This window comes from Tigriopus californicus, chromosome 8, assembly GCF_007210705.1.
Source record: "Tigriopus californicus strain San Diego chromosome 8, Tcal_SD_v2.1, whole genome shotgun sequence".
NCBI classification, from domain to species: Eukaryota; Metazoa; Arthropoda; class Copepoda; order Harpacticoida; family Harpacticidae; genus Tigriopus; species Tigriopus californicus.
The window spans coordinates 13,618,547-13,645,719 of record NC_081447.1 but is presented as its reverse complement, the minus strand read 5'-3'; the positions used below and the strand labels follow the sequence as shown (position 1 = coordinate 13,645,719).

General features: G+C 45.0%; 5 protein-coding genes across 5 annotated transcripts in view; 4 read left to right on the top strand and 1 right to left on the bottom strand.

Moving 5' to 3' along the window:
• Positions 1–3,596: 3,596 nt before the first annotated feature.
• On the top strand, positions 3,597–6,957 carry LOC131884977 (L-fucose kinase-like). The gene is given in 9 exon segments (XM_059232885.1): positions 3,597–3,836; positions 4,876–5,054; positions 5,118–5,426; positions 5,494–5,712; positions 5,797–5,946; positions 6,007–6,225; positions 6,297–6,396; positions 6,465–6,592; positions 6,662–6,957. Coding segments are annotated over 9 exon segments (1,506 nt in total). The 5' UTR covers positions 3,597–3,814; the 3' UTR covers positions 6,842–6,957.
• Positions 6,958–7,084: 127 nt separating this feature from the next.
• On the top strand, positions 7,085–8,365 carry LOC131884978 (heparan sulfate glucosamine 3-O-sulfotransferase 5-like). The gene has a single exon (XM_059232886.1). It carries the CDS (start codon positions 7,329–7,331, stop codon positions 8,262–8,264), a length of 936 nt encoding a protein of 311 aa, XP_059088869.1. The 5' UTR covers positions 7,085–7,328; the 3' UTR covers positions 8,265–8,365.
• Positions 8,324–12,276, bottom strand: LOC131884976 (protein brunelleschi-like). The gene is made up of 2 exons (XM_059232884.1): positions 11,859–12,276; positions 8,324–11,532 (listed from the first exon to the last, which is right to left on the bottom strand). Exons 1-2 carry the CDS (start codon positions 11,868–11,870, stop codon positions 8,386–8,388), a joined length of 3,159 nt encoding a protein of 1,052 aa, XP_059088867.1. The 5' UTR covers positions 11,871–12,276; the 3' UTR covers positions 8,324–8,385.
• Positions 12,277–15,238: 2,962 nt separating this feature from the next.
• On the top strand, positions 15,239–20,209 carry LOC131884975 (helicase SRCAP-like). Its single transcript, XM_059232883.1, has 4 exons — positions 15,239–19,028; positions 19,090–19,410; positions 19,485–19,570; positions 19,663–20,209. The coding sequence occupies exons 1-4, from the start codon at positions 15,450–15,452 to the stop codon at positions 20,135–20,137; spliced, it is 4,461 nt and encodes a 1,486-aa protein (XP_059088866.1). The 5' UTR covers positions 15,239–15,449; the 3' UTR covers positions 20,138–20,209.
• Positions 20,210–21,679: 1,470 nt separating this feature from the next.
• The window catches only part of LOC131884974 (guanine nucleotide-binding protein G(o) subunit alpha), a gene marked incomplete in the record, with an annotated part of 6,709 nt that continues 1,215 nt past the window's right edge, over positions 21,680–27,173 (top strand). Inside the window, 7 exon segments of the mRNA XM_059232881.1 lie at positions 21,680–23,059; positions 24,250–24,292; positions 24,372–24,513; positions 24,592–24,752; positions 25,320–25,448; positions 25,577–25,706; positions 26,584–26,737. Coding sequence (XP_059088864.1) covers positions 22,942–23,059; positions 24,250–24,292; positions 24,372–24,513; positions 24,592–24,752; positions 25,320–25,448; positions 25,577–25,706; positions 26,584–26,737 — 877 coding nt within the window.

Below are 27,173 nucleotides of genomic sequence, written 5' to 3'. Positions count from 1 at the left end.
TCTATTGATCCATATTCACTGACGACATAGATTGGTACACAGATTCTTCCTGTCTGCTTCGCAAAAAGGAACATGGCTTCAACGGGAAAGGACCCGGCAAAGCGCTAGAGGTTTTAAAGACCCATGACATACGAACTTCGAATGTTCCATTGACGGTCATGGAACTCGAACTCTTTCCAAGTTGACTGAGTGACGATCAATTGATCATTCAACCATGACGTTATAGTTCATAATCATAAGTAGAGAGCATTTAGGAAAGCATAACATCCAGGAAGACTCAATATTCTGGAAATTCCAGTACCCAGAAAGTAATATTTGAAGTAATGATAAAGATGTCCGCATGTCAAGATTTTTAGTGAAGGACGTCATCTAAAAGAGCCGTCTTACATTTAGCACAAGCTGCTCGTGTCTCGAACCAGACGACAATATGTCCAATTCTGCTCCTCATCTTTTGATCAGTCTTGATGAAGCTCAAATTGAAGAGAATAATCATCCTCAAAAGAAACCCCTAAAACCCTCCACTCTGGTGTACAACAAATAAAATTGGTTTCATGCAAATCGGAAGCAATAATTTCTTCAGAACTTGTCAGGTATCATGCCCTGCAAAATAAGCAAGGACATTGAGAAGAAACAAGGCTCCATCTGGTATCAGCATTAGCTGTTCTTCTTCTAGTACCCTAAAACCTACTATACCATAATGAATTTATCTCTGGGTGTGGGGTTTAATCATAAAGAAGACTTTTCAATAAATTATTCAATTTGGATATTTGGTAACTAAGATTTTACGGATGTTGTAACCGATACAAAGAATGTACCGTGTGACGCATATTATCTTGCACACTTTTTAAAATGGTTACTTTTTCTGATTAAAAGTAATTTTATGGACTTAAGGCCAATTGTAGAGATGTTGTGAGATCTCTAGCTTTCTTTTGCGCCTAATTAGGTAAAATTCTTCCAAAAAAAATATTTAGAATTATATGCAAAGATGTACAAGCTCTGTGAAAAAGTCTTTGCGCGTATTATTGCTGGTGACCAGCCAACCTTCATTGCCAAGTACTTTGGAATTGCCAGGAAGGCCGACTACAACATAAAAAAGTTGTGCCTAGTTTGGACAGATCAAGGCATTCCAGAATTTTCAACCTCTTTTTGAACCCTCTAGACTCACTGTACGAATTTTTAATATTGTGGACGGTCTTCCTGGCAATTCCAATGTTCTTGGCAATACGTGCAACGACTTTTTCACAGAGCTCGAAGCTCTTTCAATATAATTCTTATTGTTTTGAAGAGTTTTGCCCAATTAGGAGCAAAAGAAAGGTACAACAGATCACACAAAATCTCTGGAATTGGCTTCAAGCCCATAAAATTACTTTTCATCAGAACAAGATCATTTTAAAAAGTGTGTTAGACAAAATGAGCCCCACAGTATCTAAAAAAAGTTTGTTTATGACAGAGTATTTTTTAAAAATATTTAGGACTCTGACAAAAAATGATGGAAGTGAGCAAAGAAATGATAAAAGTGTGCTGGGAAGATGAGAAGAATCATGAATATCACTAAAAAAGATGTAAAGAAAGTGTGCCTCTACAGATGCAAAATGTGGGAACTTTTGGACAAATCAGGATCTTCCATATTTCTTGCTTGTTAGCACTTGCAAAAACAATGCAGCACTAGAGACCCTGAATGCAAAGATGTGCAGGGTTTGAAAAGGGGTGATCCTTTGCTGAATGAGTAATTGTTGATCAGAAGAACTAAAAGTCTCCAATCATATATTGAATACTGAATATTTACCAGAGTGATATTATTCCTTGCTTCCTTGAAGACAACAATTCAGTTGATTCATAATTAGCAGTGTACTTCATTATTTGCATAGTTTCATTACTCTTCAATTCCTGTCTTATTTTGATTTTTCAAAAAATTGAAGTGCTACAATAAATAACCAGAGAGTAAAAATAATTGTGAAAAGCTGTGGGCTAATTACGTGATCCTTCAATCATGTCCATTTTTAATAGACACCACAACTCATGACTATCCTCTCTCTATTGAAGTGTGATAGCTCAACTTATTACAGGTACATTGCAATTGATCAGTGTTACAAATACATTTTCTTACAACTTATTATACAAACATAATTTTCATGATATTTGTCACCTTATTCCTGTGGAATAAATAAGTTTAGACCCTAGTGCATTATGGCTGTTATCAAGTTTATTCAGATGTACAAACTTTTTTCAAAACCTGACTTTTTCCAACTTCATGAGAAGGAAACCCTGTCTCTTGAATAAATAGCTATCCACTTGGGGAATGAGAAACAAGCCTTACCTTACTTCTCTAGAATTGAAATTTGTAATAGTTAACTCTTGTAAAGTGAGCAAGCACTTAAATTGGGAATGTGGTGTTCAAACTTTTTTTCTTGTTTTGTCACAATGAGCAGCTTTCTCATTATCATAACTTAAAGAAAGGTTATTAGTTGGTTGGAAATGGCACTTTTGGTAATTCATGACCAAAAACAGCATAAAGGTGGAAAACATAATTCTGTAAGGTTTGTCAAGTGAATGCATTCCTGAAGAACTGACGCTATTCCATGGAGTAAAATCAAAGATAACATGCCCAGCAATACTGCACTGTGCATGCATTGAATTTTGACATTTATTCCATTTTACATGCTGGTATAATCAAATAGCATTGTGCATAAACCACTGAAAATTATGGACATTTTGTTGGGTTTTGTAACACAGCTCACTCAAAATCAGGGGATTAGTGAAAATTCAATGGGCGGATATTGCAAGTTGACTGTGATGTTTGTCTTAGTTCTCCCTCTTAAAAATGCTCAAATTCAGGGTGCCAGACCCCATTCTTCCTTGAATTTCCTGCACTTGACATGCCCTATTTGGAGTGCTCAAAAATCTTGGGACTAAGAACATCCTGCCATAGGAGAGGTTCTTGATTTGAAACACCAATTTACACCCACAAATAGAGAACTATTCACATCATTTGTACTTGTTCAACTAAATCTTGTACAGAAATTTGCATTTAATCAAGGAAAAAAATTGTCTCCAATAAAATATAAAAACAACCTCTCCATTTCAGCCAAAGCACAATTAAGCTAAACTACCAATAACAATGTACTTCAATTCAAAAAAAGCAAGTTCTTATGGCCATTTTTAATGAACTGAAGAAGCCTTTCATTGGCACCAAAAGCTTTGGCCAAAATAGACCTGATCATTACCAAAAGTCCAACAACCTGAAATTCAAAAAAGACGTGAAGCAAATTCAAAATGATTAATCCTGGCATGACAGATAAGAAGGCAGCCAATGCTATGAGGATTGAAATGGGGAAGGCTAATCATGGAATGAAAAAGTATGATATTCACTTTGCTTTGCCATGATTGTTTGCCTCAAGTTGCAGTAAGGATATATAGCCTAAAGGCTTTTGGGGCTTGGGTTTGTCACTTGACTAAGGACTTGTTCACAACTCACTTACTCACTCACAATCACTGACTGATATGGCCTGTCTAGACTTAGCCCATCTCTACATCTAGGATCTCCAGAACAGCACGCACACCACTTGACACCAGTGGACTTTGACATGACCACGAAAAAAGAGAGCTCTCACAAACTCGATTTAAAGTCTGGCCGCCCCAAATTACTACATTGAGCAGTAAGAGCATTCGTCCGATAAACACTGTTCATCTGTCAAGTGTTTATTTAAACGGCGTCACCCTGTGTCAGGCAGTGATTGTGGGAACTCGATTTTTCAACTTCTATTCATTCAAGTCTCACGTCTCACCGCTCAATCAAGCCAGCTCCAAAGCAATCATGTCCTCATCCAGGGAATCAGGTAAGCATGGAAGGTAGCCGCCGTGCTCCTCCTTCTCCCTGGCCCAAGGTCCGTGTTGAAACGACGAACCCGGCTCCACTATTCAGCCCCACCCCAGCCCTCCCATCCATGAAGCATGGATGCCAGCCGAGTGGCGGAAAAAATCCAGGTCTTTCATGCCCAAGGCCAGACCAAGGATGCGATCCTGTTGTTCCCGCCAGACTTGAATGCCTATCATCGTCTTAAGGTCCACGAACTGGTCCAAACCTTTTCAGGACTTTCCACCCAATCTTTTGGCGTTGAGCCGCTCAGACAATTGGCGGTTTTCTGGGACGATCCTCAAGATGCGGTCCAGGTTAAGATGACGGTGGCCAAAAGGCCGACTCAAGCCGTTTATGTGCCCAAGGCCAAACGAGAATCGACGGCTTTGCTGGAGATTAAAGATCGCTTCGGTTCTCAGGTTCAAATTGAGAACTGCGAATTAAGCAACCAAGACAAATTGGAATTGTCCAATCAAAACATTGTTGAGATCCACGACTTCTTACCCGACTTAAAGACCGGCGATATCATCCAAGAACTGACCCAATTCCGCGGCAAGTACGACCTGAAATGGGTGGATGACACCCACGCCTTGGCCAAGTTTCAATCCAATGAACTCATGAATGCGGCTTTGGTGGCCGAGTTTGAAAAGATCAAGATTCGACCGCTTGTTCAAGGCACGGAACAATCCAAAAGCCGTGTCCATGATGTGTACATGTTCCATGACCCGACCGCAGTCCGACCCGAGACCTCTTCCAAAGTGGCCAATCGGTTGGTTCTCAATGCCTTGGGACTGAATGGCAGGGCCAGGAAGAAGAAGTAAATCCCCACCTGTGTGAATTTGGCTGTGAAGCGAAACAAAGTGAAAACGAGTAAACAATGGATTCACTATTTATAGATGTACCATTCGGATGAGTTGAGAAACAAGATGGTAGTAGCCAATGGCTGAGACCAGTTTCCAAATAGATAATCAAGTGACCTGTCAGGCCGTCTTTAATTTCATGCCCATATCATTGAACAGGGTCCATTGACGAGGAGGTTGCACACATAGATCAATGGATCATCGCTGGGAACAGATTCGAGATTTGCTCATCTCTGACCAAGTTGTCCATATTAGCTGCCAATCAACCCTCTGCCAATGACCAAGATGTCTCTTCAGAGATGGATAAAACCTTGGCCAAAGCCGCTACTCATTTCCAGGTAGACTTCTTGACCTCGATGGACAAGTAATAGAGCACTATATTATAACACCTTCCACTTAAGATAGGGCAATACCGAAATGGATGGTCCCTGATTAAAGGTACTTTTAATAGCCAAACTATTGAGGCTCATGGGACGTACCTTGCCAGCCAATTGGACCAAGTGATAAGTCTGGTAACTAGTTATGTTACCAGAACAGTTCAATCCAACATCTTGCCCAAACCCGCGGGAACTAGGCCACCGCTCAATATTTGGGTTGAAAGCACCAGCCCAGCTAGAATTGACCTAGCGGGAGGATGGACTGACACGCCCCCAATTTGCAATGACTAAGGAGGAGCGGTGGTGGGAGTGGCAATTGTTATCAATGGCAAGGTGAATAGACAGCTTCCTTCTTGAATTGGAAGTAATGCTCAAGCAAATTTGCATGTTCCAATTGTAGAGACCCATAGGGTGTCGTATGAAAAGAGTGGAATGCATGGAGATCAAAATGCACCAAGGAGCTCAGAATAAGAAAGGGTTCACCAGAACATTCGGGAAAATGCAGGACTTGCAGGATTTCTCTAATCCGACTTCAGATTTTGCCTTAGTTAAATCATGTCTACACCTTGCCACTAATTTCAGCTTAACTCAAGGCACATTGGAAGACCTCTTGGCAAAGGTAAACCTCTTCAAAATTGTAAAAATCTGTTCCCACTTAAGTAATTGGGCGACATTGATTGCTCTCATTTTGACCGTGCTTTAGCATTTCGAAGGCGGCATTGAAGTAGAAACGTGGTCAGATTTACCAGAAGGAACAGGTCTTGGAACCTCTAGCATTTTAGCCGGAACTATTTTGGCGTGCCTATGGGACTGCATGGGATTGGTATTTACCATTGACGACATCATCCATGGAGTGAGTATACAGCTGGTGAGTTTTATTTTGAGATCTCGTTAAAGAGACTATGCCAAATAGGTTTTACAAGTGGAACAATTGCTTACTACTGGAGGAGGTTGGCAAGATCAGGTGAACGGCTTGGTCCCGGGGATTAAAATTGGAAGGTGTCTGCCCAAAGAGCCTTTGACTGTCACTCGTGAGATCATTCCAATGGAACATCCTTTCAATAAGGTGCTAGAGTCTCATCTCGTCCTAGTTTACACGGGTAAAGTGAGGTTGGCCAAGAACCTCCTTCAGGTAAGAGCATTGGGAACATGTCGGTTACTCATCGTTCATCACTTATTGAAAGCACACATCGTTTCATATAGAATGTTGTGAAGGCTTGGTATTCCAAGAAGGATGTTATTCATCAAGCTATTAGGGACAATCACGACCTGGCCACTAAAATGTGGACAGCCATCCAAAATGGTAAGATTCGAGCATCTGACAATTTTCTAATGAATTTAGCAGACAAAAATTCTAGCCCTCCATTCTAGAATCTCTTGCTCAGGTAGGCGAGTGCCTCAACACTTATTGGACCCTGAAGAAACTCTTAGCCGAGGGAAGTGAACCCGAATCCATTGTGCCCATTTTGAAAGCCACCAAGTCGTTGTCACTTGGTCAGGTTAGAGCAGATCTTCTGTTTACTACCATGGACGTCAAATGATTTAAAACTTTTTGTACTTTTATACAGTCTTTGGCAGGAGCGGGTGGTGGTGGATTTCTGGTGCTGATAACCAAAGCTCCAAATGCGCTGGATCAAGTTCAAGCAGCCGTAGAACATTTGGGTGTGACTTGTCATCAAGCAGGAGTTGACTTGGAGGGCTTGACTTTGGTCAGAGATCAGTGCGATGTGAAGAAGACATTCCATTAGAACTTGTTGCATTTATGTTTATATTGCTTTATATTCTTATACAAGAAACACGATTTTATATTGTGTTTACCTCAATTTAAATAAAAAGGAAAGCCGTCTGGAGGCTACTGATGAAATGGTTTGTGAACGCAACTATATACGAAAAAAAAATCAATGATGCCTCCAAATTTTCATGACAGTGGCGAAGCCAAACCAAAGCAAAGGAGGGGACAGAGACAATCCAAGTACATTTTTGAAAAGCCTATATTCGAACCTTTGCAACTTCCTAGTGCCCAAAGGAGCAGATTAGATTACCATTTCTCACGAAACTGAGGCAAGAGAGAGAAGGGCACCACCCTCACAGAGTGTGCGGACTTGCTTGCGTCTCCTGGATTATTGATTTTTCGCCCCCTTTGTGACTGTCTTTTCCATGGGCGCTCATGACTTGCCGAGCTTTCTCACTTTCTCATGAACAACCATGAGACCATAATAACACCAAGAAGAAATCATGTGGACTTCCAAGGTGTCTCGGTTCCTCCAGGTGGCCATTCTCATTGTGGCCACGGTCCACCTGACCGGAATGGTATTGGTGAAATTCGGTAAATTTCACATTCACCCAGTGGACACTCAGGTCGACAATTCTTCCGCCATTCACCGTTTACCTGAATGCATTGTCATTGGGGTACGGAAAGGTGGGACTCGAGCCCTTCTGGATATGATTAATCTCCACTCCCAGGTGAAGATTGCCAAGGCGGAAGTGCATTTTTTCGACATCGAGACCAACTTCCATCTCGGATTGGAATGGTACAAGAGCCAAATGCCTAAAACCATGCCTGGTGAATTGGCTATCGAGAAGAGTCCCAGCTATTTTGTGACCGAGAGTGTTCCACAACGGATTTTTGCCATGAACCCGCAAATCTTACTTCTTTTAGTTCTGAGGGATCCCGTCACCCGACTGATCTCTGATTATACTCAAATCATGTACAACCATTTGGAACGCGGTCGAACTTTCAAGTCATTTGAGGAGTTGGTATTCTTCCCGAATAAATCGGTGAATACGGGCTATGAAGCCGTGGCCAAGAGCATCTATGTCCAGTACATCCACCGGTGGATGCATTTCTTCCCGAAGAATCAGATTCATATCGTGAATGGGGATCGATTAATTCACCAACCTTGGCATGAGCTAAGGAAAGTGGAACAATTTCTGGGATTACCTCTTCAGATCGAAAAGAACGACTTCTTCTTCAACTCAACCAAAGGCTTCCATTGCTTGAAGAAGAAGACCAGTAGTAATCCGGAGCTGCATTGCTTGACCAAAAGCAAGGGTCGAGCTCACCCAAACATCACTGATGAGACCAAAACGCGCTTAAGGAAGTTCTACGCCCAATTTAACTACGATCTCTACAATGTGGTGGATAGGGACTTTGGATGGCCTGAGGAATAACTCATCGGTTTCAACGAATTCCCAATTTCTTTCCCTCCCTCTCATGTTATTTGTGTGACTTATGCACATGATATAAAGTTATATTTCTAGTTCCATGAACAGATATCTTTGCCAATTAATCTCAGTTTTGAATGGTGATACCCACCAAAGGGAGCTCGACGATCCGCGTGGCCTGATCCGATGGGATCATGGCCTCGCAGGAGCTCTTGAGGAACAGGTTGCCACAATTGGGAGCGATTATCACTGCTTTGTAGGTCACGTTTTGATGATTTCCGGCACTGCGGACGCACTTGGATCCACTTGAGGGCAGCTCGATGCGCTTGATCTGCCCACTGGGCGTGACCTCTTCTTCGTAATGGCAGTTCAAGCTGAACATACAACGCCACTTTTCATGTTTGTCCTCGGTCGAGGCGGCCGCCAAAGTGGGTCTCGAGAGTCGAATAGTAACCTCAATGGGCTGACCGGCTTGAGCTTGGAGCTCCATCCCTAGCCATTGCTGTCCATTGACAAAGAGCGACCAATCGATATCACAGAGCGAGAGGGTTTGAATCATATTGGGCGTGAGCTGGATCTCCTTGAGAGACACCAATCCATTTCGTTCCAGTTTCTTGAGGCTCCACACAATGTTGACTTGGTCGTCGATGTGTCGGGCGAAGCTGGCCTCGGATTCGTCAGGACTCGCAATCTTTTCCAGAGCGATGGGCACGCGACATTTGGCCTGGCTGTCGATCACGATGATCTTCTTCCCGTCTAAATAGGTGATCTCCGCCTCATCCGAGGTCGAATTGAGGATGTCGATAACGAGATAGCACTCGCGTGGATTTTCACTAGGAAACACATCCCACCAACACACGGATATCGAGGGCAACACGTGGAGGGAGATCTTTTGCATTGGCGTGTTGATGCATACTTTGGGTGGGACCCGATCAGAATCGGCACTAGGAGGGGCACTTTTTAGCGTAAGTGTGAGAGTTAAGGCTTTAGTTGATGAGGAGGAGGAGGAGGAGGAGGTCAAGTATTCGTCAGTCTCTTCGGATAAACACGAGGTGGTTGGTCCACGGAGAGATATGCGAGTTTTCACGTCCGGGTGAGACTTGATGCAGATCTCGTTGAGGCGTTGATCCATAATACTCACACACGAGTTGAACACATGGGGCGTCATGGTGCATGATAGAATCAATGGGATCTCTTCTTGAGCTCCAACTATAGAGAGATCCATGTCTAAGGTCTCGCCATTGTAGATCTCTAACGATTTGGGATTCACCGGAGCTTTCAGCACTTCTAGGTGCGTATGAAGTCGCGGCAAGGACGGATTGACGTGAACAATAGGACAGTTCTCTTCGCTGTCCAATCCGAGGTCTTTGAGCAAACATTCCACTTCCAAGCCGAACAAAACGAAGGACACGCCCGTGAGCGTGATATCACCAAATGACTGGGGAATGGCGGTCAACTTCACATGCACGATGGGCTTGGGGTCACTTGGGTTCATCACAAACGACACTTCACACGGGTCCAAGGCATTGCCTTCGGACAAAAGCCGCATATCCACCACACTAATCGGGATGGGTGGGGTGATCAAGTCGATCTCCACCTCACAGGCTTCACCTTTGATCCACTCGCAACGCTTCCGTCGTTTCTCGTAGTTCAGTATGGGGGTGAACAGGAACGGTCCTGTTGGTTGGGATTCCGCAGACCCACCCCAAGACCCCGATTCGGGCACGGCCGACACTGGCTGGAATTTGATCAGTTTGGGAATGGAATGAAGAGTGTATTTGGGCAAAGGCAGATGCTGCTGCTTCATCCGGGTGGCTAGAGTGAAAATCTCCTGACAGGTTGTATCGAGATCCGCCGTTGGAAGACAGTGGTGGAAGTTCTCCAAGAGGAACACGAGGTGCTTGATGGCGATCAGATGATCGCCCATTCGCCGAGCCGTGCCCACGAGCTCTTGCAGAATCTGAACTTGAACCGTGGCCCAGCCTTTGGACGAATCCACTCGATGGTTGCTATTCGTGCTGACCGTGCCCTGATGGGCCATGGGAAAAAAATATCCGGGCATGGTTTTCAACAACAGCTGGTAGCACAACTCCCATTCGGGCTGAGGATTATGCGGGGCCACACATCGCATGGCGGCCACCCGATGGAAGAAGGCACTTTTCCGCGAAAATCCAATTTCTCCGTAGAGTTCGCTCAGAGCCGCGAAGCGTTTCACTTTCTCCGTGTCGGTCATGTTCAAGTTGATGAACACGACATTTTGGAGGAATTCAGCCGCGTGCAAGGTCTGTCTTTGAGCGATCATGACCCGAACCGCCTTGACACAAGCCTCGGTCTCGATCATGCCCGAGTAGCGATACTTGCTATAATTCACGACCAGTTCACGGCATTTTTCCACAAACTCGTCGCCGCGGTATAATTGCTCCTGAATGAAAGGTTCGACCTCGAAAATGGGGCCGAAACTCGTACCGGCCAACACGGACAAGGCACAGAGGCATTCCACTGTGTTACCTAACCACATCCAGTCATTGCACGATTTCAAATGTTCCAAGGCCGCTTCGTAAAACGTAAATGCCTCATTGGCTCGCCCACTTTGGAGAGCCAGATCGCCCAAATGCTTCTTGAATCGTCCTAGGGTCCGCTTCTTATTGATCCGGCTATCCAAATCCAGGCCTACAAAGTCCTTCCGCTCAAAGGGAGCCACCAAAAGCACGGGCTTATGACTGGCGTCCTTGGCCAGATTCTCGCTTAAGCGCGTTTCCACCGTTTCCACCAAGTCTTGGAGGAAAGGCACTATGATCCGATCCAAATCGTCGGCGGACCACTCTATGCCGTTCTCAGACGTGGCGAGTGTGACCAAGTCCGAGTCCACGCCTTGCAGCTCGTGCGAGCAATTGGGCGGGGCTATCAGACGATGCGCCCGGAGCGACGAGGCCAATTGAGCCTGCGTTTGTCGATGGCGTTTCACGGCCATGGTGGCCTCGGGCCAGGTCACAAAGGACAGGAGTCCCATGACACCGCGAAAGGTCTGAAAGTCCCGCCATTCGTTGTTTTCGAGCGGATAGTGGGTCAGATAACGGAAAGCGGCCCACTGCGAGGGGGGTCCGGGTGGCGTGGGCTGGCTCCAGCGGGCGTGGTGGGTCCGGAGATGGGCCAATTGAGCTTCCGAAGCGCCTTGGACGAGAATCCAGATTCGAGCGTGGTCCAAGTAGGTTTGCTCGTAATCTGGAAAGCACAACGGACTCGGATCCTTCATCTCGGACAGAATCGAGCTCACCTGGAAGTATCACATAATAAGGAACGAGCTCTGTCTTTGACTCAAATGAAAGCCCGATGTCAAATGTCAGGCAATCAATTCCAGCATGATAAAAAAATGAGTTCAAGCCCAATCAGTGAGCCATATTTCCAACATGAATCATGCATGATAATGCCTACTCACTCACTAAATGTACTAGCCCTCAAAGGCGTACGTAAGGCTTCAAAGGTTTCAGGGTATCCTAGGTCAAAGGACCCTAAACTGAATAATGAATGGGCTTAGGCAACGCGACCTTTCGATCTGGCTATCTGGGCTTGGCTAAGCCCCTTGAGGGACTCCCTCCTTACCGCCGTTCTCATGATAACCAGATCCGGTGGAGCGGAAGGCACGGGCGGATCTGGGCTGAGCGGGCCATGGGCCACGAGCACCGGGTCATTCACGGGTGCCGACCCCTTTGATTAGTTGGTGCCCCCACCGGGATTGTTAGTAGACGGGAGAGGCAACAAGTGGGTGGACCAATGGCCTTCAGGTTGACTGGACCAGAGGGTCGTTGGGCCCCATGGGCTAGGTTGGATTCTCGGGGCTGCCTGGGGATCGGATGGTGTGGGAGGTAATGGGGGCGCCAGTTCCTGATCCACGTCGTCCTGGTCTTTTGAAGCACACCACTCGTTTACTATTGGTTCTTATTATGGTTCGGATGATTTTCTGACGAGTTGAAAGCTTGATCGACTTTGTGGAGGGAGTTTGTTGTCGTACTACCTACATGAGGCAGGGAAAACATGCACATCCAGGCGACAAATATGCAAATAAAAAAGGTAGCTCGGAACTTCAGTCGAGAACTGAGTAAGACGTTAGTATTGTAGTGTCTAAATCTCTCAAACTGTAATTTTTTCTGGACATTCTTTTAGCCATTCCCATGGTCCCATTGGTAGTGAATATTTGTTTTTCTCATGCTTTGACATCTTTACCGCTACTGAGCAGGGAATGGCTTGTGGCACTAGGTAAACCATTCAAGCTTATTTACTTTTATGTTCATATGAAATTTGACTTAAATTCGTGAACTACCCTGACATGTGTTTGTAAAGTACACAGCTGCATTTTATTGCATTTTTTGCATATTCGCAATGATTGCGCAGCTGCGGCTGAGGTGGCCCAGCACCACCACGTACTGGCTTGAAAGTTGTCAAACTGAAGTTTCGCTCGGTGTCAAGTGTTTTGTTTATTCTGCCAGAAGAATTATTAAAGGTCTATAAAGGATCTCTATATCTAAAAAGGGGATCTATAAAGAGAAAAAAAGTGAGAAATTCAAAATGTCGAAAAACTTGAAGTAATATTTGCAGAAAGTGAGACAATGCATGGAGTACTCCATTGACAATTTCGTTTGGGCCGTCATCTGTAGAATAATTGATACTGATTATCAGGGCTTGTACCGTTACCGAAAAGAAGTAACGCGTTACCATTACTGTTACTTTTTGGAAAATGATTATGAGATCTTTTAACGTTTAATAAATATAACGTGAAACAAATGACTCCCGTGATTATTGGATTCCATTAGTTGGGACTTTGAAGTAGTAGTTGCACGATGACGTCAGCATAAATTTTGGGAGGTCATTGGGGCACTTTTCAAAACAAAAGAGGTGCTAAAAAAAACAAGATAAAAATCACCATTTTATGCAAAAAAAACTTTCGAAGTTTTCAAAAAGTCGATTGTAAAACCACAAATTATAGAATACGAAAAATAAGTCAAAATCCTGTTTTTTCTGCTACAATGTAATTTTTCTGCAGGGTAAGAGTGAAACTGAGACAGTTTATAAAAAATGCAGCGTTACATGAGCCATTCCTGTAATGGATGAAAGAACTGAAACTTCAATTGAATCATTTAGCAAAGAGCTATAAAGCCTCAAAAGTACGAGTAAGCTCTCAAAATTTGAAGATGACGTCATCTTCCTTGCCTGCTTTAATGTCCCAATAAGTAATTTACTGCATTTGAGACGGAATTTTTACAAAAATCAGGAGGGGAACATTTATACAATTATTTTTTCGATCGTTTAGTAAAAAAGAAAGTTCCGGTAACGGGAGGGCTTAAAAACCCGTTCCGTTACCGTTACTTTTTCAGAAAAGTAACACGTTACCGGTAGCGTTAGTTAAGCCTTGCTGATTATCATTATTCTTTTCTTTGGTTTGTTTTTTCACGGGCTTTTCTAACCGATACATACAGGGAATGTACAACCCAGTACTTTTAAATAATAACGTTATAATTCGTCCATACATTACCTTTCAATCATTGTATTATATTTGGTCTATCAACGAATTTGAGTTGGCAGACCGGGCTAGTCATTGAATGTAGGATTGATCTGGAATGTTATCTAAAAATTTGTCCAAGTCTGACTTGAAAGATGCTACCGGATCAACAAGGCCTACGTATTCCCTACGAATATCAGAGGGAAGCAAATTAAACAATGAAGGAGCCCGAGAAAGATGAGATGTGGACTTCATTGTTCGAACTAGCCTGGATTCTCAAGGGCTTGAAGGTGCTCTCANAACAATGAAGGAGCCCGAGAAAAAAGAGATGTGGACTTCATTTTTCGAACTAGCCTGGATTCTCAAAACGCACATTAAGCCTCTGCAGTCACTAGCATTGACCCTAAATCCTGGATTGGGACAAAGCTCATGGATGCTTTTGAAGACGTACAGTATCAGATACCTTTCGTACCTTCTCTGAGTACTGTACAATCCCAACCGTTCTAACCTTTCCCAATACGAGAGCTCTCTCATTCCTGTGATGTTCCTAGTGAAATATCTTTGGACTTGCTCGACCTTTTGCAAACCTGCTGAACTCATTGGAGCCCAAATGGGTGAGGCGTATTCAAGATGTGGCTGGACAATCGACTTGTACAGAGTTAGCATCGTGATGCTATCTCTGGACTTAAACGTGCGATATATCCAACCACATGTTTGAAAAGCTTTACCCACCTTCAACCGGATATGCTCATCAAACTTTCCATTATCTTGGAGGACTGCACCTAAATCTTTCATAGATGAGACCTGCTCAATAGGTTTAACTCCATTTGCTATGAGTGGGGTATTAAAGGGAGTTGACCCGAAGGTCATTGAGCGGAATTTCATTCCGTTCAGGGCCATATTACTCTTAGTAACCCAAGAATTAATTATTTTTAGGTCCTTCGCCAGGCTAGTGCAATCTTGGCCATTCCTACCAGAAACTAACTTTGTATCGTCAGCATAAGAAGAGAGACTGGCCGTAATACTAAGCTTTTGAAGCGGGGCAATGAATACTATAAAAAGCAGGGGCCCTAAGATGGAGCCTCGGGGAACACCCTACTTGACATCATGTATGTCATTAAGGAGCCCCCTCGACCTTAACAATTTGCTTCCTATCCTGAAGATATTATTATCTTTATTCATTTAATTTTTTCCCGGGGGAGAAGGGGGAGTGAACAAATGATGATAGTATATTCATTGCCAATATATGCATACACTTGGTTTCGATCTCATAAGTAAGTTTTGCACACACTTGAAACAAATAATGAAATACACAAGCCGACAATTGGCAATCGGTTTTCATGGGAACATTTCATAGTTCTCTATTGCTTCATTTCGCAGCGCTCAGCTTTCCCAGGGCCATCCTGGCTGGTGTTACTAAATGCTGACTGCACTGCTTTGTGCATGCTACTGCATCCTGCCACCCTGATTTTTCGTGTTGTTATGAATCCGCGGACTTGAAAACACTCCAATCTTAGTCCTTCCTTCTTGCACTCCATCCTGGCTCATCGCTCTCATGTCCATTATCCAAGGCGTTTATTACTAGTATTATCATCGCCATTTCTTCAACATGAAGACCGGTCGTTAATTCGACCGCATTATTCGATCCATCCGTGCTAGATCAGCGCTTTCTCCTGGTCTTCTGCCTGGTTGGCTGGATGTCGCTCAGCGAGACGTCCAAGTCGGCCCGCATTCAGCGGGTCCGTTCCCGCCTTAAAACCCGTTTATCCCAACTGCGCCAAGTTCTGGCTCAACATGAAACCGAGCTCGAGCGACTCCAAGCCACATCCGGCCCGTTTATACCCGTACCCGCACTCGATGCGGCCCCAGAGGAGCCGCCGGCCGGTAGTGCTAGGTTAAGTAGTCCGGCCTCACCCCGCCCGAGCGGGTCCGCTTCGCCCGTGGTGGTGGTGGCGCCGGCGGCGGGTCGTTCGCGAAGCTCGAGTCGACGGGGCGAGACGGCCGTGAGTGCGGCTGCGAGGGCTGAAGCCGTTATCACCACACGGGTCCAACTCTTGCAAGCCGAGGGCAAATGGGCCGGGGCTAAGAAATGGAAGCCCGTAGTGGAGCCAGCCGTGATGAAGACGCATTGGGGCTACGTGTTGGAAGAGATGACGTGGATGAGTAGCGTGGTCCAGCAGGAGCTCAAGATCCGTAAGACCTTGTCGCGGAAATGCGCCCGCATGGTCCAAAAACACTTTCAAGACCGTCACCTGGCCGTGGCACGGGCGCAGAAGGCCACTGAGACCAACAAACGCAAGATCGCTTCGTTCATGGCCAAGGAGATCCGCGGGTTCTGGGCCAATATCCAGAAATTGTTCGAATATCAACTCAAGACGCAGATCGAGGAGAAACGCAAAGAGGCTTTGGATGTGCATCTGAATTTTATAGTGGACAAAACTGAAAAGTTCTCAACTCTATTAGCCGAGAGCTTGGCCACCACCACCACCAATTCCACGCCGGGCGGCAGTGATGGTGAAAGTCTCGATGGCGGCAGTTCCACGCGCTCGCATAGCCGCCAAGACCGCGAATATCGACCGGCGGAATCCTCGGACGACGATGAAGCCACCATTTCGAAAGACGATGATCGACGAGAAGACGACGAACTCGACGATCTAAACCGCGAAGCGGACATTCCCGTCGAGGATCTTTTGAAGAAATTCCATCCCGAGCTTTTTGCCGAAAAAGAGGAGGTTGACCCAGACCCGGCATCAACGAAGAGTGAGACTCAATCCAGTGACAAAAGTCAGCCCAGGGGTGAAAAGGATCAAAACGGCCAAGCCCAAGGTAACAAAGACAAAGCCGATGGAGAGGACGAGGATGATGATGATGAAGAAGATGATGATGAGGAAAAGACGAAGGATCTAAAAGTATTGGTCGATCCTGATCCCGAGGCGGACAGTGACAACGATGAATTTTTCGGAGCCATCGAGGCCGCCGCACAGTTCAAGCCTACGGGCAACACGCTTGATACGACCAATGTCAAAACCAAGGTGCCCTTCTTGCTCAAACATACTCTCCGCGAGTACCAACATATCGGCTTGGATTGGTTGGTCTCTCTACATGAACGCCAATTCAACGGAATCTTGGCCGACGAGATGGGCCTGGGGAAGACCATTCAAACGATTGCCTTATTAGCCCACTTGGCGTGCGAGAAAGGGTCCTGGGGTCCTCATCTGATTGTGGTGCCCACCTCCGTCATGCTCAATTGGGAAATGGAGATCAAGAAATGGTGCCCCGCTTTCAAGATCCTCACTTACTACGGATCTCAGAAAGAGCGCAAAGCCAAACGTGTGGGCTGGACCAAGCCCAATTCATTCCATATTTGCATCACCTCCTACAAACTGGTCATCCAAGACCATTCCAGTTTCCGACGGAAACAGTGGCATTATCTCATCTTGGACGAGGCCCAACACATCAAAAATTTCAAATCCCAGCGTTGGCAGTTGCTCTTGAACTTTTCCAGTCGAGCTCGCCTGTTACTCACCGGCACACCCCTTCAGAACAACCTCATGGAGTTGTGGTCACTCATGCACTTCCTAATGCCTAACGTGTTCCAGTCCCATCGCAACTTCAAGGAATGGTTCTCTAATCCACTGACAGGCATGGTGGAAGACACGGCCGAATACAACGATAGCTTGGTGAAGCGGCTCCACAAGGTCTTAAGGCCGTTTCTCCTGAGGCGACTCAAGAACGAGGTCGAGAAGCAAATGCCCAAGAAATACGAGCATGTCATCAAATGTCCACTCTCCAAAAGACAACGATTCCTCTACGACGACTTCATGTCTCGTTCCAAGACCCAAGAAACACTTGAGACTGGCAACTTCTTGAATGTGATTAATATCCTGATGCAATTGAGGAAGGTGTGCAACCATCCCAATTTATTCGAACCTCGCCCTACCGTGTCTCCGTTTGTCTGTGATCCAATCATTACCCAATACCTGGCGCCCAAACCCATTCTCAAGGCTCTGGACTATCAACCCTTGGATGAGATTGATCTCAAGAACCATTCTCTATGTCTGACCAACAATGAAACCACCTTATCTGCCTTTGACGCCTTCAACTTGCACCGATTAAAAGTGAACGACATCCAGACTTGCGTGCGTCTCCTCGCCCTTGAATCCAATCAAATCCATGTCCCACCCTGTCCCAGAGATGAATTCCGAATGAGAGTCAGACCCGTGCCTTTGAACACGAGAAATCAACGTGAGCTGATTCAGTTCTCAAACGTGATCAACAACAACCTCTTTGTCAAAGGAAAGAAGGAACTGAGCATCAAAATTTACAAAGGAACCTACCTTCTAGTAAAATCGTCTCAAAGCCCACTTTGGGCGTCGGATCCCCAATTGGGATACAACTTCAAAGATGCCAAATCCGTCCAGGGTCCAGAAAATGGCACGATGGTCCAGTCCCCTTTAAAAAGGCCCCACGAGAGCTCGGAACTTTCTCCCGTTCCACCTAAAGTAGCTAAACTCGAGGACGGTGAAGAGAAGAAGGTCGAGCAAGGTCCGCCCAAAACTGCCATGGGAATATTTTCGTCCAAGCTGTTTCAAGGAGGCTTAAAATCTCGACAAAAAATGGTTCAAAGAGAGTACTTAGAGGTGGTGACCCAGGATTTAAAACAAAAGTTCCTTTTGAACGAGTCCCGATGTCGAACCACTCCCTTTTACGGGCTCGATCTCGTTCAAGCCGTGTCAAATGTAGTCAGGTCCCTCGCTCATTTGAACTATGACCTCCCTCAAACCTTCGATCGAGTCATCTTGGAGCGTTTCCACATTTTCGTGCCACCTGTACTCTTGGCCAACACCGCCATCCCCACAACCGTCAAAACCGCCCCCCTGATTCAAGAGATCCTTGCGAATGAACCAAATCAACATGGCATTAACTTCAATCTCCTCCTCCCCGAACTGAGACTCATCCAGTACGATTGTGGCAAGCTTCAAGTCATGGGTGGCCTGTTGCGAAAGCTCAAGGCTGAAAACCATCGAGTGTTGGTCTTCACGCAAATGACCAAGATGTTGGATGTCTTGGAGAGCTTCTTGAACTACCACGGATTCATTTATCTCCGGTTGGACGGAGCCACGAAAGTGGAACAGAGACAAGCTCTTATGGAACGATTCAATGGGGATCCGAAATATTTCTGTTTCATCCTCTCCACTCGATCTGGAGGTGTTGGCATCAATCTAACTGGAGCAGATACTGTTATCTTTTATGACTCGGATTGGAATCCCACCATGGTAAGAGAAAAAGTGATTTTGTTTTGACTTGTTCAATTTTGAATCATGGAATTTTTTCTAGGATGCTCAAGCCCAGGATCGCTGTCACCGAATCGGTCAGACGAGAGATGTGCACATTTATAGAATGATCAGTGAGCACACAATCGAAGAGAACATTCTGAAGAAAGCCAATCAGAAAAGACTCTTGGGAGATTTGGCGATTGAAGGAGGTAATTTTACTACAGCTTCTCTAAAGTCCCAAACCATCAGAGACATCTTCAACGTGAACAAAAACGATGAAACCGACGAGAGAGACAACGATGACGAGGAAAAGCAAAAGAACTCGTCCGTGGGAGCCTTCGAGAGTGCTATAGCTGCTGTTGAAGATGAACTTGATTCGCAGGTACGTAAATCAAGTGCCATCATACCCTTTTTGTCATGGATGCAGTACTTTACATTGTTCAACTTCCATTCTAGGCCCTCATTAGCGCCCGTAAAGAAGCAAATGAGGATGCCGATGATTTCGACGAGAACGACAAATCCCCTCAAGACAACATTCAAAGGTATTTTGTAGGATTAATTTGGTTATTTCCCAATCCTTAATCATTCCTAATTAGGAACTTATCGTGAATAACTGATGCAATCATTATTTTAGCGGATTCCTCAGTCAATTGACTCCAATCGAAAAATATGCATACGGACTGATGGAGCATATTGAAGGCGACTGGAAAGCTCAACAGATCAATGCTGCCGAATCGGAATTAGCCCATCAAAAGAAGCTGTTAAATGATCAGAAAATTGAAGGTCTAGACAAAAACGACGATGAGGAGGAAGAAGCGGACGAGAACGGCGAAGAAGAAGAAGGCCAAGATAATCAAGCCCAGGATCAAGGCGAGTCCGAAAATGACGCAGACGATGATAACGGCGACGAAGAACAACAAGACGACGAGGATATGGACGAAGGAAGTGATGACGAGGAAGGAGATGATGAGGAAGACGAAGAAGAGGAGGAGGAAGAAGAGGAGGAGGAAGAAGAAGAATCTAGTGAGGACGACAGTGATCCTGAAGTGATCCGAAGTCCCAAAACCCGTTCTAGGGGAAATGTTAGAATCAACTTGTGGTCACTCTAGTTGAGAGAATGTTCATCAAAAGTTGATGTAGAAATAGAATCAATAGAAGAATAAATAGTTGACCCGAACAAACTTCTACCGAGTTGATGGATGTGCTGACAATCTGACATGTGCTCTCATCCATGACCGCCGCTCGAATTGACATTTTGGCATTCTGTGCAAAACTTGTCAGGCCACTTGTCGAAGCTTATCTATTCAGTTCGAGTACTCGCTTCTAAAAATTATTTTCTCTACATAGGATCGTGGAAAGAGGACTACCAAGAATGGCGAGCTTAGCAATAAGCTGGCTTCTCTGTATGTATATGTTTCTTGAAGGCTTCTTTGATTTCAACACGAGAAGTCAAACAGAGTCCATCCAGTCTGGCCATGAGCTCTGTATACAAAGTAGTAGTACTTTTGAGTACTGAGGATAATGTGCGTACAAGCTGAACGATGAGTTCTTCTTTCTTCGTCTCGGCTGTTGTTGTCTTCTTCAATAGGAGATGTTCTTCAAGATAATCCTTGAATTCATATTCATTGAGCAAGTTAAGGCAACCCGAGAAAGACGGAGGAAGCAAGGTTTTGTTCTGTCGTATGCATGAAGAAAGCGGTCACAAAGCACAATCTAATCTGTCTCATGGTCTATGATAATTGATAATGCATACATGACCCAGAGATTGCCAGTGATAAATGGTCAGCCAGACTTTTGCCTTGTGCTTATGATTTTAGTCAAACAAGGTCTTTGAATGTTTTGTTTTTTATATTGTGCTTTTAGTTATCTAAGTTTTTAATCTGAGCTAGAACGACAAAAATGAATAATATCTAAGTCGTTCTCTTCGGTTACGCGGGCTTGAAAACTGACAAGATGAATTTGGAGTGTCCGTCAAATCTTGGGCATTTGAGTCACTCTCTAATATGTTCGACTGCATTGGATTGGGAAAGGGCCTCTGAAAATATTATCGAATCCTTTTTGCAGCCGTTATGTTCCTTCGCATAGACTCTTTCCCACGAAGTGAAAGCTCTCTCTCTCTCTCTCCTTTCAATGTGTCTCACATTTTCCACTCTGTAAACTCTCGATAAAGTTGAATGTCTATTTCATTCATGCTTTGGGAGATGCTTTGAGTGAGAGAGAGAGAGAGGGAGGAAAAGAGACATTTGCTCTCGCTCTCGCTCCTTCCTTTCTTCTCCGTGTGCCACTCGTCACACAATAACCGGGGAACACCCGAGATCCACTTGGCCCCGGTGAGTGTTCTCCAGAGTCTTGATTCCGTACAGGCTCGAGTTTGGGCACTCCTCAAATGTTCAGTATTTAGAAAGCCCTCCCCAAGCCTTTGTGGCACTTCCCCGAAACACGTCCCAGAGACCCGGCGAGATGAGCGAGAGATTCCTACATGCACCAGAAAAGCAAGGCAAAGAGAGAGAAGGAGAGAGCCCAGCTAGTAGTACGTAATACTCGAATGAGTACATGGAGCATTCCATCAGGCACACACACACACACATGCACAATTGCACACATCTGCTCCCCATAGCCAAGTGGAAGCGGGGGAAGCAAAGAGAGAGGCAGAGAAAGAGATCCACTTGTTTGGCTGGCTGTCACCGTGCTTCCTTCATGGTCCTCTGTCGCAACATACACTCCCTCTCTCACTTATTCACCCACACCCATCCATAGCGTAGTTGGAATACCTCCACGACCATACATCGACCAGCACCACCTCTTCCTACATCATCCCCCGATGATTGTGGGCGAGACCCTCTTCTGGGTTGAGTTTGGAACACTTACAGGAACGGAACAGGGTGAAGAGTGAGAGAGGCACGGAGAGAGACACGGAGTGAGGCACGGAGTGAGGCACCCACCCATCTCGTCCTCCTCGTCAACAAATACCAGATACATCCATTGAGAAGACAGAGAGAGGAGGGAAGGGAGGTGAGAGACCGCGGACGGAGACCCACCAAAAAGCAAGGCGCGGAAGAACACCGAGGAGAAGGAGGAGATCAAGAACAAGGCGGAGGAGAACTCGTCGAGGTGGACGTCGACCGCCGAGGACGAGACGGAGACCCACTAGAAGCTAAGACGGACAAGACGAAGACGTGAAAGAGAAGTGAGGCAGGAAGAGGACGACGAGACGGACACGGACAACACGGAGAAGGAGACGGACACGGAGAAGGCATTGGAGTGGAGTGGAGCAACGAGAAAGAGAGAGCAGAATCAGCTAACGCCATATTGGATCAATATCTGGATTGGAGTCCACCTCGGGGGGAACAAGATGTTGTAGAAGTCCAGTATTATTAGCGTTACTATGTGCCCTCCTCGGCTAGGTATTTGTCTCCAGAATCAACGATAGTCTCTCGTGGTGGCGACTCTCATCCAAAGTGCCGATCTCCTCTTCCACCACCACCACCATCATCACCGTCACCACAACCACCATCACCAATTCCGTTACCACCAGTCAGTGACGCCATCGCCTCCAACAATTGAGGTTCACATCTCCTGCCAGTGTCACCCCTACGACCCCTTTCGGGCGTATCGCTCCCTGTTCCCCATCGAGTGACCCCCTCAACACGAGGGTGGCTACCCAACCAATCAGTGCGGGTAGATAGGCCTACCCTGTGAGAAGCCTTCAGCTGCCTTCTCACCCCATTTCTTTATCATCATCGCATCCACATCCTCGTCGTCGTCGTTACTGACGTCGTCGTCGTTGTTGTTGTTGTCGTCAAAGTAGTTGTCCCGTGGCACGTCCTGATCAATCAGGTGGTGGCCCCGTGGCACAAGTGCTGCAGGGAGTGTGGGTTCCTCAGAGAATTTCAAGATCAGTTTAAAAACCATCATGGGGTGTGCCATGTCTGCCGAGGAGAGGGCCTCCAGGGCCAGGAGCAAACAGATTGAAAAGAACTTGAAGGAAGACGGCATCCAAGCGGCCAAGGACATCAAATTGCTATTATTGGGTAAGCAAGGCCTGGATTCCTAGAACAGATTCACTTTTTAGTCGCTACTGTAGCCTTTGCTAATCAGAGAAGAGCCGCTCGACCGAAAAAAGCAATAAGGCAAGAATTTGACACTTGGACAACCAAACACAATAATATCAATAAAAAGCCGACGGAAGTTTTGACATTGAGTCAAAGCCACTTGACATTCCTGAACAGGTGGCGCTGGCAGCTATGACTAATCCAGTGGTCCAAACACGCCACTCTGTCCGTAAGGGGGTTCGACCACAATGTCACGTTATTCCAAAATAAGTGGTCAATAGAGACATGTCAAATTTGGATAATACCAGCCCACAGTATTTCAACACATGGAATTGAACAATATTTTCCAATTACACAAATTTGAAGCCTCACCACGTGCTATTCTTATCGTCCTAAGATACAGTAGGATCGGAAAATTTGACATTGAACATGAATGATAAGTTTAAAGCCATCAAAAAAACTGCTGAATTTTAAAGACCATCAAACTGTCCAGATGACAATGCGTATATTACATGCATTAAACAATTTTGGAAAGGAAATGAAAAATAGTAAATTAATGATGAAAGTCTAAGGCCCCGTTGCTGCCCCATGGGCACTTAACGCCAAAAGTGTAGACTTCAAAATTTCCCATCATTAAAAGAAAAGCGCTCCAAAGCACCACGAGCGAAATCCAAAGGGTGATTGTGTTTTCTGGGATTTGAAACGAGTCACATCTCAAACTCTGTAGTCGTTGAGGCCTCGAAGGACTTCTGGCCCAAAACGGCTGGCTTTCTAAATTATGATTGATTCCTCTCTAGCGTCGTTGTGCTACTAGCACTCTCAAGTCTCAACTCAAGTAGAACCATTGGCATTTCTCAGGAAGTAGAAACTTCGTACGTAAGGGCAGGGAGGCCTCGTAATCTATTTTCACAACACATTAATCAATATTTTAGTTCCAAACTACGTATTGCTTACGTAAATCTAGCATTATGCACCACTCCCTTCTTGGCCTTTAGCATTCCCTTTGAAAACATTTGTTTTGCGAAAAATCTAATTTGAGAAACCCAATGCACAAGGAGAAATCATTCAGTTTGGTAGTACAAAATAGGTCAATCAAATCAAATTAGTGGTAATGTGAGTGTGCACACGTAAACCCTCAATGTAGAACTGGCACTCTATCTTCATTTCAGGAGCGGGAGAGTCTGGCAAAAGCACCATCGTGAAGCAGATGAAGTAAGATTGACTTGATTAATGAACCACCCAATCGACCCAGCAACGAAGAGCACACTTGACTTGTTCAATCTATTTTCAGAATCATCCACGAGAGTGGTTTCACATCCGAAGACTTCAAACAGTACAGACCGGTGGTTTACAGCAACACCATTCAGTCCCTGGTCGCCATTTTGAGAGCAATGCCCAACCTCGGCATCACATTTGCCAACACCGACAGAGACGTACGCGCACACTCATATCGACTTCTTGATATCTAATTTCTCAATGTAATCAAGTATCATGCATCCATTATGATTCAGGGCGATGCCAAAATGGTCATGGACGTGGTCTCTCGGATGGAAGATACCGAACCTTTCTCCGAGGAGCTTTTAGCAGGCATGAAGCGCTTGTGGGCGGATGGAGGCGTGCAAGAGTGTTTCGCCAGGTCCAACGAGTACCAACTGAACGATTCTGCCAAATAGTAAGTTCTTTACATCTGATTGCAAGGCGTGCAATTGACAAGGTTGAGCCTTGGGATCAAAGGATTCAATGGAAGGCCAAAGATTGATCTGAAAAAAATCCCAGATAAGGAGCCTCACTAGAATCTTAAATACCATTTGGAAGCTTTGACAGGCGATCATTTTCAGTGCTTTCTTTGTTCTGGGTCGACGTAGTAGGTCATATGCCTTTCATTAATGAATGCATTTTTCTTGCACATTTTGACAAAGTTGAGCTTTGATCCGTGCAGTACGTACATACATATACGTATGTATGTATGCTCAAATGCAAGGAGCAATAATTTTCACCTTGAATCAATGGAGAGGTATGCTTCTCATTTGCGCTTCACTTTGAAGAGTGATATCGGGAATAGAACGAACTTCTTTCGAATCTTCGAGTGTTTGATGTCGAAAAAAATTAAGGCTCGCTTCACTTTGGCGCTATCGCTCAACTTTGAAAGTCGGATCCACGCCCTCAGGTCTGAGCTGTGAGCGCCAAGCCGCCAATTTTGTTGGCTTTCGAATTCACAAACTCGCATCTAACATTTCAGCTTTTTGGACGATCTCTCTCGCCTCGGGGCCAAGGATTACCAGCCCACAGAGCAAGACATCTTACGAACCCGAGTCAAAACCACAGGAATCGTCGAGGTTCACTTTTCGTTCAAGAACCTGAATTTCAAGTGAGTTTCCACGTTCCATTCCATTGTGGCCATAGGAAGCCAAGCCCAGAGCGATCATTGGGAATGGCAACAAGGACTCCTTCATAGGTACATTGTCATTTTCTTTGTATGTGCTAACCCTCTTCCAGACTCTTTGACGTGGGAGGACAGAGATCGGAAAGAAAGAAATGGATTCATTGCTTCGAGGACGTGACTGCAATTATTTTCTGCGTGGCGATGTCAGAATATGATCAAGTCCTTCATGAGGATGAGACCACAGTAAGCCTTAATCCTTTTTATGCTCTCTCAGAATAATCCCTACTAGGAAATCACTTCATTACGGTTCGTTTGTGTTCCCATCTACTCAGAAACAGAGAGGTTTATAACCTAGAGAGGTCAAGCCAAGAGAAAGAAAACGTTTTTACCCTACATTTTTACAGCTTTACCGGTTAAGGTGAAGTCAGTCCAGTCAGTAATCTCTTTTCATGGAGCGTTTCTTTGATCCTTGAAACCTGAGTGCATCTATCTGGCCCTCTGAGGACAAAGCATCACAAATTACAAGAAGAATTTGATTGCATCAATTGATGGGAGGAAAATACATTTGCATTTTTAGAATGAGCCAGGAGTTGAGTCAGCGCTTCACAAATAACTGAAAGCAGATTGTTCAAAATTTGGATAAACATGTATTTTTCATGAATAGAGGAAACCGTCTGATATCTATTGCACATAATCACTTTCTAACGAGGATATCAAAATATTGCCAACTTCCTCTCTCAGTTTTTCTTCCTGAGATGTGAAACACGCCTTTCGTACTACGATCCCAAAATTGGGGAGCTTTTAGAGAACACCTTAAACCTGTCTCGGTCATATCATGTCAAACACATTCAAGGCACATTTAGTGTAGTACAACTTTCTATTCCCCACATAAAAATACGAGAGAACCAACTCCTCGGCAAGGCTCTCTCTTCTCTCATATCCATTACGCCGTGTAGGTGCCAAAGCACGAAAGAAAGGTGGATCGATGAATGAATGTAAATGGAACCTCAGCATACTCATTAATGAGGTTCCTTTATCATCTTTCTCGTCTTCCAGCCATGGATTAGTTTTCACATTTGCGTTGTTGTCTCTTCTTCACCCTCTTTTTTTATCTCCACAGAACCGAATGCAAGAGAGTTTGAAGCTCTTTGACTCGATATGCAACAACAAATGGTTCGGAGACACGTCAATAATTCTATTCTTGAACAAGAAGGATCTCTTTGAGGAAAAAATTCTGCGATCTCCACTAACCATCTGTTTCCCAGAATATGCTGGTGAGTAAAAAGAAAAACAACCTCATCACAATGAGCTACTTTATTTCGAACAAGAACATCAGAGAATATGCTCTCCATTCGTGCTACTATCCTTGAGCAGTGACCATAAATCCAAGATATGATATTGTCTGCAGGCCCATAATAGACATTGACGTCAAGGTAGCCATTCATTGACAAAGCTCTTTAGTTACCAAGGCTCCTAGCATGCCCTCCCAAAAGACCAAAAGACTCGTTTGCTTCGTCTTCGATTTTCTGAGGCGGATCAAAGAAAAGGGCCCCTCGTCAATTTTATGTCAGTAGATCCGTATTCGAAGAGGCTGTTTCCTGTCTCCCTTGTCTTTCTCTGTCTCTCACTCTCCTCAGGGAGATCCGAAGACATTTGGGACATCATCTCGGAGAGCGACAGACGCCAACAACCGGAACAACCGGTCCGTTG

Bases quoted from the DNA above. Each gene is read 5' to 3' on its own strand.
- LOC131884975 (XM_059232883.1), top strand. From the start codon at position 15,450: ATGTCGCTCAGCGAGACGTCCAAGTCGGCCCGCATTCAGCGGGTCCGT. The intron at 19,029-19,089 runs GTAAGAGAAAAA...AATTTTTTCTAG, and splicing joins CGGATTGGAATCCCACCATG to GATGCTCAAGCCCAGGATCG. The intron at 19,571-19,662 runs GTATTTTGTAGG...TCATTATTTTAG, and splicing joins CCTCAAGACAACATTCAAAG to CGGATTCCTCAGTCAATTGA.
- LOC131884978 (XM_059232886.1), top strand. From the start codon at position 7,329: ATGTGGACTTCCAAGGTGTCTCGGTTCCTCCAGGTGGCCATTCTCATT.